General features: G+C 50.1%; 1 protein-coding gene across 2 annotated transcripts; it reads right to left on the reverse strand.

Annotated features, from left to right (window-relative positions):
* Positions 1 to 3,746: 3,746 nt before the first annotated feature.
* On the reverse strand, positions 3,747 to 8,324 carry LOC101031702 (phospholipase A2, membrane associated). Of its 2 annotated transcripts, none has more exons than XM_010345504.3 (5): positions 8,214 to 8,324; positions 7,382 to 7,527; positions 7,035 to 7,179; positions 6,668 to 6,774; positions 3,747 to 4,157 (listed from the first exon to the last, which is right to left on the reverse strand). In XM_010345504.3, the coding sequence occupies exons 2-5, from the start codon at positions 7,419 to 7,421 to the stop codon at positions 4,015 to 4,017; spliced, it is 435 nt and encodes a 144-aa protein (XP_010343806.1). In that variant the 5' UTR covers positions 7,422 to 7,527; positions 8,214 to 8,324; the 3' UTR covers positions 3,747 to 4,014. The 2 variants fall into 2 exon arrangements, with proteins under 2 accessions (XP_010343806.1, XP_074236278.1); XM_074380177.1 differs by having other exon boundaries at positions 7,382 to 7,559; positions 8,214 to 8,293.
* Positions 8,325 to 10,460: the final 2,136 nt, after the last annotated feature.

Raw genomic sequence — 10,460 nt, forward strand, 5'->3', positions numbered from 1 at the left:
CCACCAGAAATGCAAAGTCTTTACTGGAGGGAGAGATGTATCCTCTTTCCCTAGATCTTTCTTTTCCTTCGATCAAGATACAGCCCTGTCCCTCAGAAGCTCCTAGTTGGATACAAACACCTGCACTCCAGATATTTCTGACCAAAAGAAAAGCCCTGGCAAGCATTTGACTGAGGCTTTATTTCAAGCAGCTTTTCTCTGCCTCTAAAGAGCAATCACTGAGGAGTAATATGGACCCAACCTCACGCCGGCAGTCTATGAGGGTAGCTGGAACGAAAATGACTCTACTTATGTTGTAATTAATAAATGGTACTTGTTCTAAGTCAAAGGACAAAAAATATTGCTAATTTTAAAATCATTAACGGCCAGACACGGTGGCTTACACCTATAATCGCAGCACTTTGGGAGGCTGCGGCAGGAGGGTTGTTTGAGCCTAGGGGTTGAAGATCAACCTAGGCAACATCGTGAGACTTCAACTCTATAAAATTTTAAAAAATTAGCTGGGTGTGGTGGTACACACCTGTAGTCCCAGCTACTCGGAGGCTGAGGTGGGAAGATCACTTGAGCCCAGGAGATGGAGGCTGCAGTGAGTGATTATGCTACTGCACTCCAGCCTGGATGACAGAGTGAGACCCTGTCTCAGAAAAAATCATGATGGTCATTTGTCTTTCCTCAATTCAAATTCGACCAGTGTTTCCCAACTGGGGCTCAAGGGGTGATGCTGGTCTGTGAACTGCTTCCCATTCGTGGGGAGGTACATACAGAGATTGAGGGTGTTAGGAAATTTCAGAGTAATTTGACAGAGTAATTTTATTACTGCATCCAATAATAAAACATCTGGGTTTGTTTTTTGTACATTTTTAATTTAACAAAAGTATTGATTTGAGGCAGAGTTGGAAAAAATAAAGAATAAATTGGTCCACCACAAATGGTTTGAGAAGCACCAGATAATACTGGGTATTGGCAAATTCTTTCTGCAAAAGACCATACGCTCTCGTGGCAATGATTCAGTTCCCACAGTTGTCACGTGAAAGCTGGCATAGAGAATTTACAACCCAAAGAGCATGGTTGTATTATGAGAAAACCTTATTGCCACTAAAATATGATTTTAATGTATCATTTTTGCATGAGAAATTCTTCTGATTTTTTTTCAAGCATTAAAAAACATAAAAATCATTCTTATCTTGCCTGGTGGACAAAAATAGACAGTGCATAGATTTGGCCCAGAGGCCATAGTTTGCCAACCCATGGGTTAGATGATATCATCTCTGAGAGTTAGTGTCTATCTTAGACACAGGAATGTTTGTGTGTGTTTGATGATGCCAGTTTTCTTTTGAATAGGAACTATACTCAAGAGTTAAAAATCAAAACAGTATAAAAAGTTATATATCAAAAAATCCTTCTCTCACCCCATCTGTGCCAACCTCATTTCTTACCAGCTCTACTCCCTAAAGGTAGCCGTTTTGATGAATCTCTGGCGTGTTCTTTGAGTGTTGCTGGAAATATTAACAAACATATTCACAGATGTATTTTTCTACATAAATGCGGCACACTGTTTATATTAATCTCTTCTTTGCTCTTATCTGTTACCACCATATCCTGAAGCCCTTTGTCCACTGGAGCAGAGAGAGCTTCCCTCATTATATGAATGTGTTGGGTCCCTTTATGAGTTGGTATCATGATTTCTTTAGCAAGTTCTCTCAACACATACTCTTGGATTCTTTCCAGCTCAATTCAGAACCATGCTGCAATGAGCAAACTTGCTCATACATCACTCTGTGTGTGCTTGTGTGTGTGTGTGTGTGTGTGTGTGTGTGTGTGTGTGTGTACGTGCGCATGCACACATATGCACCTGCATCCATAGGGTGAATTTCCAAGTGGGGTCACTGAGTGAAAGGATAAATGCATTTGGCATTTTGATAGATATTACCAATTTGCCCTCTGTTGCCCTCTGTGGGTGTTTAGCCCTCCCACCAGCTACTGTGAAAGTATCCGTTTCCCCATGCAGCCTTGCTAGTAAGTCAAGTTGTCACACTTCTGGATTTTTATTCATTGTAATAGATAAAAAGGCATCTCAGTGGAATTTTAATGTGCATTTCTCTTGCCATGCATGAGAGTGAACATGACCGAGCCACCTCTAGCAAATGAAACATTTGGCACAGAATTAGAAGAGGTGCTTCTTCTGGGAAGATGGATTACGGGAAGGCACCTCCTCCGAGTGAATGTAGAGCTTGCTGGGCTGTGCAGGGGCTTTCTCCTGTAGGAAACTGAGCTCCCACCTGTGTCCCCTGTGCGGGGTACCTTTGTGAAGGGATCCACACCCAGCAGCCCAGATGGGGGTTGTTAGAGAAACAGGTGGGGCTGTAGCTGGTCCAGGTGGAAATTTCCCAGTGGAACCCTGAACGGCAGGAGGGGAAGTAGCATCCAGGTGAGACTAGGACCCGCTGCACAATGTGTGTGACCGGGTTGGGTGCAGTGGCTCATGCCTGTAATCTTAACACTTTGGGAGGCCAAGGTGGTAGCATTGCTTGAGGCCAGGAGTTTGAGACCTGCCTGGCCAACATAGTGAGACCCCATCTCTATTTAACAATAATAAAAATAAATAGATTTGGGCAGTCCAGCACAAAATGAAATGTGGGAAGGAACTCTTGACTGAAGATTAGTAAGAGTTTTCAGATCGCCACAGCAGAGCATTAAACAAGGCGTGGCACCCTTCCAAACACAGGGCCCTGTGGGCCTGCAGGGGCCGCACACCTGGGAAACCAACCGCTCTGATGAAATAACACCCGAGGGTCCAGCTGGTGGCCAGCATTACATTGCCCCACTTCTTCTCCTCACTAGACTGGCCACGTAGGAGAATTACGTTCCATGCGGAGGATGTGGACTGCAGCCTCCCAGATCAAGACCAGCCTTCCTGCTTTCTCCCAGCAGGCCGGTAGGAGCTGCTATCGCCCAGGGAAGGGAAGAGAGAGGTCTCGGTTTCGCCTGTAATTGTCATGGCAGCTGTAGACATATCAGACCCAAGGCTTTTCATTTGTCGTGGTTCTAATTCTCAAACACGCCCATGCAGGACGCACCCAGTGTTATCTCCATTTAGACGAGAGAACTAAGGCTTAGGGCGATGGGGGAGGGGGGACTCGACACGGCCAGTCCGACTCCGGAGCCTATTTTGGTTTGTTTTGTAAAGAAAGACAAGTTCTCCCTGTGTTGCTCAGACTGGCCTTGAGCTGCCGAGCTCAAGCAGCCCTCGCACTTCAGCCCCAGCCCCTTGAGCAGCTGGGACAACAGACACACACCATCGCACTGGGCTCAGAGCCTGTACTTTTTTTTTTTTTTTTTTTTTTTTTTTTTTTTTTTTTTTGAGACGGAGTTTCGCTCTTGTTACCCAGGCTGGAGTGCAATGGCGCGATCTCGGCTCACCGCAACCTCCGCCTCCTGGGTTCAAGCAATTCTCCTGCCTCAGCCTCCTGAGTAGCTGGGATTACAGGCACGCGCCACCATGCCCAGCTAATTTTTTGTATTTTTAGTAGAGACGGGGTTTCACCATGTTGACCAGGATGGTCTCGATCTCTCGACCTCGTGATCCACCCGCCTCGGCCTCCCAAAGTGCTGGGATTACAGGCTTGAGCCACCGCGCCCGGCCGAGCCTGTACTTTTAACCCCTACCGCTGTTTGTTCTCACACTAACAGTGCATAGCACAATACACACACACACACACACACACACACACACACACACACACACGTGATTTGCTAATTGCTTTATTCAGAAGAGACCCCTCGGAGTGCACCTGCTTTGGTTAAGCAGGAAGTTGAGGTGGAGGAGAGCAGTGGAAGGCCGGAAATCTCCCTGGGCGTCTCATTCTGGGTGGGGATGGAAGGGCTCCTGCCTGGCTTCTAGGATGGGTGACGGATGCTTTCCGCATTGCCCAGGAACTTGGTTAGGGTAGGGAGGGAGGGTATGAGAGAGGGAAATGCAGAATCGGGTGGCAGGGCCTCCAGGGAAGAGGGGACTCAGCAGCGGGGGGTGCTCCCACTGCAGTGTTTATTGGAGTAGTACTGGTACTTTTTATTATAGCTCCTCTTGTTTCTAGCAAAACAGCTGGCAGCAGCCTTGTCGCACTCACACAGCTGACTTCTGCAGGAGTCCTGTTTTGCTGAAATCACAGGAAGATAAACACAAGATGGAGTTTTGTTAGTATTCAGTGGCTTCGTGTGGGAACCCTGGGGTAGAAGATACAGCCCTGCCCCCCAGAAGCTCCTAGCTGCAGACAAACACCTGCGCTCCAGGTATTTCTGACCAACGGGGAGACAGAATTCCTGCCCATAGGATGCTGGCCTCCAGCCTGGTGGGACACAGTCAAGCACCGGGAGACGCTCTCAAAGGCATTCCTAACAGCCATCGTCTCTTCTTCTTGCTAACAGATGTGTCTAGGATGCAAAGCCATAGTCCCGGGGCTCTGGGAATGGATTGTGATTGGTGTAAGCCAGGCAGGGTCATCCCCCTTTCGTTTGCAGTGATTGGCCTCTGAGTATCATGTAACCTTGTTCCAACCAAAGAGCCACAAGGGGAAGTCAGCTGGGGGCTTCTGGGAAGGATCTGCTTCCTCCCTCCTAAAAGAGAGATGCCCAAGAGGAAAGCCTCTTGCACAGTGTGAGGCCAGGATGGTGGAGCTGCAGCCTGTGTCTGACATCCCAGGTGCAGATACTGCCCACGTGACATAGCTGAAGGCCAGGAGAAGGCTGGATTCTTGACGACATGGCTAGAAAGCTACCCCAGGCCTGGCACTGCCCTCTTCAGTTATGTGACAGTCACAAGATATCCCCATTATCCAAGCCACTATCAGCTTGGAATCATGTGGCTTGTGACTTAACACCTGCTGAAGATACATGCCTCTATGGAGAGGCCATGGTGGGAGATATCATTTCTGATCTTAAAGGACTCAGGCCGTGGGCAGGAGTCCATGCTTTCCCCAAATCCCACTCATGGTCAGCTGTCTGGGGACACCAAGCAAAGCTTTCCAGTGCCACCCACCTCTGCTCCCCTTCAGGGCCAAACTTTCTCCAGAAGGTTGTCTTCACTTCCGTCTCTACTTCCCTTCCCATCAGCTTTGACCTGCTCTAATCTGGCTTTGCCCTCCCTACTCCATGGAAACAGCTTCCCCAGGGTCCCTCATGCCTTCCTGCTTCGATATCCAAGGGAGCCTCATCGGCCCTTTTCCTGGAGGACTCCTCTGTTCAGTTGACCCTTGCTGATCATCTCCTCACCGACTCCTTGACTTTCTTCTCAGTTCTCCTTCTCCCTTTCTGTCTATCCCTCCTCGGTCTCCTTTCTGGACCTTTAAACAGCAAATGAGCGATCACATCCACTTCTCAGCTCTCTGCTGCCAGCTTCTGAATCTGTGTCCCCAGTCCTGACCTCTCCCTTGAGCTGTATTTGTACAGACAGCTGCCTGCTGGACCCCTCCCTGGGTGCTGGACGCCCCAAACTCAACATGCTGGAAACCGAACTACTCCTCCTCACCCTCCACCACCCGTTCCTGTGGTCTTTGTCACATGCCATCCATCCAGCCACATATCCACCCAACAGCTGCCTCCCCCCACCTCTCCCCACTCGTCACCCAGCTCTGCTGATTCCACCTCAAATGCATCTTGATTTCTTTCTCCACCGTTCCCATCCTGAGCTCTGTTGTTTTAGGTCAAGCTGTTGCTCCCTCTTGCTTGCATGATGCCAGTAGCTTTCTCTGCCCACCTTCCACTTGCCTCCAGCGACCCTAGCCCCCCAGCAAGTCCTCTAAAATGCAAAGCTGACCCTGGAGCTCCTTTGCTTAATAGCATCCTATTGCTTTAGGGCAAAAACCTAAATACAGCCTGGCCTGGAGGGCCGGATTGACCAAGCCCCTGCCTATGTCTCCAACATCATGGCTTGGCACTGCTTTTCCCAGCAGGCCGGTAGGAGCTGCTATTGCCCATGGAAGGGGAGGGAGGGGTCTAGGTTTTGCCTGTAATAGTCATGGCAGCTGTAGAACTATCGACCCAAGGCTTTTCATTTGTCGTCGTTCTAATTCTCAAACACGCCCATGCAGGAGGCACCAGTGTTATCTCCATTTAGATGAGAGAGCTAAGGCTTAGGGCGATGGGGGAGGGGGGACTCGACACAGCCAGTCTGACTCCGGAGCCTATTTTTTTGTTTGTTTGATTTGTTTTTGTAAAGAAAGACAAGGTCTCCCTGTGTTGCCCAGACTGGCCTTGAACTCCTGAGCTCAAGCAATCCTCACACTTCAGCCCCAGTCCCCTCACGTTTCTGCTGGACAGTACGGAATGGCTTACAGTGCCCTTTGGTGCCTTTGACCGTGCTGTGTCCTCTTCTGGGAATACTCCCAGCCCTCCTCGTCCCTGACTGTCTGTACAACCTTTAAGACTCAGCTTAGAGGTCACCCCTTCCAGGAGCCTTCCTCAAGCCTCAGGCTGTGTTAATGCCTTGGCTGTCTGTTTACTTCCCACTGGGGTCTTTACCACATTGGATTTTCACTTTCCTGGCTTCCCACTCAACCGTGAGCTTCCTGAGGCGGGAACTGTGTCCCTCTGTGTCTATCCTTGGTGCCCAGCACAGTCCCTGGCAATGTCTGAAAAATGAGGACATGCGATGGTGATGTAGGACTCTTACCACAGGTGATGCTGCTCCCCTTGTTGCTAAACTTGTAGCTCAGAAATTTGGTGCCACAGCCACGTCTCTCCAGGCGTTTGTAGCAACAGTCATGAGCGAAACAGCAGCTGCAGGGAGGCATCCTATTGGGGCTACTGTCCCGCAGTGCCAGGAAGCCTGATGCCCATATCTCACCCCCACCTCCGCCCCTGGGCAGAGACCCCGCAACTTTGCAACAATCTAGAGCAGAAGTTCCAACATGCTGGCTGCTTTTCCAGCCAGGCCATCCTGAGACCTCTGTGTCCAGCAGGAACCGGCGCTGTCTTTGCAGCTCCCAGCCCTGCCTGGGCCAGAGTCTAGGCGGGTAGGGAGGGGTGGGTGGCCTCACCGGTCTGTTGCATCCTTGGGGGATCCTTTGCCACCCACGCCACAGTGGCAGCCATAGAAGCCGTAACTGGTTGCGGCTTCCTTTCCTGTTGCCAACTTGATCATTTTCCGGAAATTCAGCAAATCGCCATGGGCCTGCAGTAGGCCTGGAAGGAAATTTGGGAGTTTCCTGGAGGGTCCTGTGCCCTCCCTCTTTGCACCTCTCTGCTACTTTCCTTCCTCCCAAATGGCTTCTTTTCTCCCCCTGAGAGAGGATGGCTGCAATGGGAGAGAAAACTAAGGGGCAAGAGCTTCCCTCCTGGGGCTGCCCCTCAGTGCTCAGAGGCCAGGGTCAGGGTCAGTTCTTACCAAAGACCATGATCACTGCCAACAGTAGGAGGGTCTTCATGGTAAGAGTTCTTGGGTGACAAATGCAGATGGCCTGTCCTAGCTCCTCTGCTGGGTGGTCTCAGCTTCTGTCCCGGCTGGTGCTCCCCTGTTCCTGCTTGGCAGCTCTGAGACACACAGACATGCTCTCCTATCCAACCTAAGTCCAGGGTGACCTCCTCTGTCACACCCAGAGCACACAAGGAGTGCCCTCCAGCAATACACACACACACATGCCACCTCCTGACCGGCTCCCAGCTCTGCAGAATGGTTGCACACACGTCAGGCCCTCAGACCTGTGGAGAGCCCCATGATACGCTAGTGAGACCTGCCCTGTGCCTCATCAGACTGACAGTTCTTGGGAGATTGGAACCAGGTTCCTCCCAACTAACCAGGAGGTTCCTGAGGTCAGAGGATGTGTCCCCGCTAGACATAGCTTGCACATCCCCACACTGGATTCCAGGCTTGGAGTCTCCAAGGCACCCATGGAGTCTCAGCCTCCAGAATGAAAGCATCAGCTTCTCTCTGCAAGGCTTTCGAGCCCCTTCCACATACACATATTCCCAAACACATACGTGCTTACACGCCTGCGCCCACATACACATACTCTTGTACTTACTTGCCAGTGTGAACATCCTCTCACATACTACACTCACATACCCACTCAACACACGCATGCACACACACCCTCTTGTGAATACCAAATCACACACATGCATGCTTATGCACACACATGCCTACATGCGCACACATGGACAACGCAGCCACTCTCAAAGGCAGTGGAGGAGCAGGAATTCTGCTCTTGACTGTTTACCTCTCAGCGGAGTCAGCGCTGTATCTCCAGGCTGCCTGGTGTGTTCTGCACTCCTGCTTCTCTTAAATAGCCGTTCCCTCTGGGAGGTTGGGAGTAGGTGAGGCACGAGGCTGGGGATGGGCGGGATGGGCGTGGCCAGTTGGTGGACTCAGGATTGACCGTCCATGGGAAATCCCTTTCCTTCCCCTCGTCAGCTGGCAGGACAGAGTTGAGGACTGGGAAAACTTACGTGTCCATAGCTGATGCCAAAATACATTCCAGGCCATTTTGCAGTCTCTCCATGGGCTTAGTTTCTGATGGAGTCAATTCCCATAACCAGCTCTGGGTGTGACCAATGGTCAGCCGCCTCCCTGCAGCCGCTTCCAAGGGTGGAAAGGACTGTTTGCTGTTGCAAGCTGTGGACTCATTTGCACGCCCAAAGGGACCACCAATTGCTGAGCAAGGATTGCTCCCTTCTTCTGCTCAATGCAGCATTTGGGAATACAAGAGAGGGCTTTTAATGGCACTCATTCATTCGGTCACTCACTCATTCATTCGGTCACTCACTCACTCATTCATTCGGTCACTCACTCATTCATTCGGTCACTCACTCATTCATTCGGTCACTCACTCATTCGGTCACTCACTCATTCATTCGGTCACTCACTCACTCATTCATTCGGTCACTCACTCATTCTTTCGGTCACTCACTCATTCATTCATTCACTCACTCATTCATTCGGTCACTCACTCATTCATTCACAGGAAGTAGACACTGGGCCTCTACCATGTTCCAGCACCTGTGTGGCCTCAGGTGTGCTCCCCACAGTCCACCAGGGAGACGGTTTAATGGGGTTGGATTTCGTTTCCCACTAACTTGGGCCAGGACCTCCACCTTCTCTTCTTCCTCTACTTTCTTCTTTTCCTCTGCCCCTGTCCCTTACGGTTTTCTAAACCTGGAAAAAGCCAGAGGCTATCCTTGAAGTTCCCACCAAAGCCCTGGCTTCGCTGTAGCCCCCATCCTCACCTGTTCGGAGATGGGGCTGATGAATGCTCCCTGGATCTGCTGCTCTTTTCCCTTCAGCCTTCAGGCTCACACTGACTCCAGCTTTAATTTGTAAAGTAAACATCTTTTTCACTGCTCTCCGGTACATGCTAAGAATTTCACTTCCTTGGCCTTAAGTAAACACTCAGTGATACCAGTCCTAAAAAAGTCAGTGTGGCAGAGGCTCTGGTGCTTGTGAACATTCCATCTGTTCCCTACACTCTAGAGCCCCTTGCAGGGCCCCAGGGGACCTGGGGCCCTGCTGCTGGCTGCTAAAACACGAGCATTGCTAGTAAGGGTCACTTCCAGGTTTCTCCAAAAGGGGACAATGAGATGCAGCTCCCCAGCTCTTCCCTGCCCCTCCTCGGTAGAAGCAGAAGATGAAAGCGGTCTGGGGTGTAGCATCATAGCGCAGAGGGCAGTTGTCTTAGAAAGTCCTGCAGCGCACAGTGGTCTTAGTGTGAGTGAAAGATAGACTTCTGTTGTATTAAGCTGCTGATAGTTGAGACTGGCAGTTACTGCAGCATAACCGAGTCTGTCCCAGCAGCCATCAGACAGCTTTCCTCCTGAAAATACTGTTTCCCTCCAGCGCTTGACTGTGTAAGGGGTTAAACTGTGGTCCTCTCCTTCCCGCCCTCAATTCCTGTGTTGAAGTTCTGGTACCTTAGAATGGGATCTTATTCAGAAATAGGGTCATTGCCGATATAATTAGTTAAGATGAGGTCACTCGGGCAGCTAGGATGGGCCCTAAGCCAATATGACAGAGGCCATTATAAAAAGGGGAAATTTGAAGACAGGAAAGCACTGGGAGAAAGCCAGGCAAAGATGAAGGTAGAGATCAGGGTGGTGCTTCTACAAGCCAAGGAATGGCAAAGATTGCCAGAAACACCAGAAGCTAGGAGAGAGGGTGGGAGCAGTTTCTCCCTCACAGCCCTCAGAAGGAATCAAGGCTATTGGCCCCTTTGATGTCTGCCTCCAGAACTGTTAGACAATACAATGTCTGTCATGTAAGCCACTCCATCGGTTTCATTAGGTACAAAGTCCCTAATACAACACCAAAGTAAACCAACACTGGATTGCCACTCCTATAGCAGTTGGTTTTATGGCCACATCAGGGTTCTGAGGTCTCATCCCCAGGAGTAGACCTCAATGTATAACCCCACTCTGATCATGAGAGTATATCAGACAAACCCAGATTGAATGACATTCTACAAAAGCTTGCC

The sequence above is a fragment of the Saimiri boliviensis genome, chromosome 11 (genome assembly GCF_048565385.1).
Source record: "Saimiri boliviensis isolate mSaiBol1 chromosome 11, mSaiBol1.pri, whole genome shotgun sequence".
NCBI classification, from domain to species: Eukaryota; Metazoa; Chordata; class Mammalia; order Primates; family Cebidae; genus Saimiri; species Saimiri boliviensis.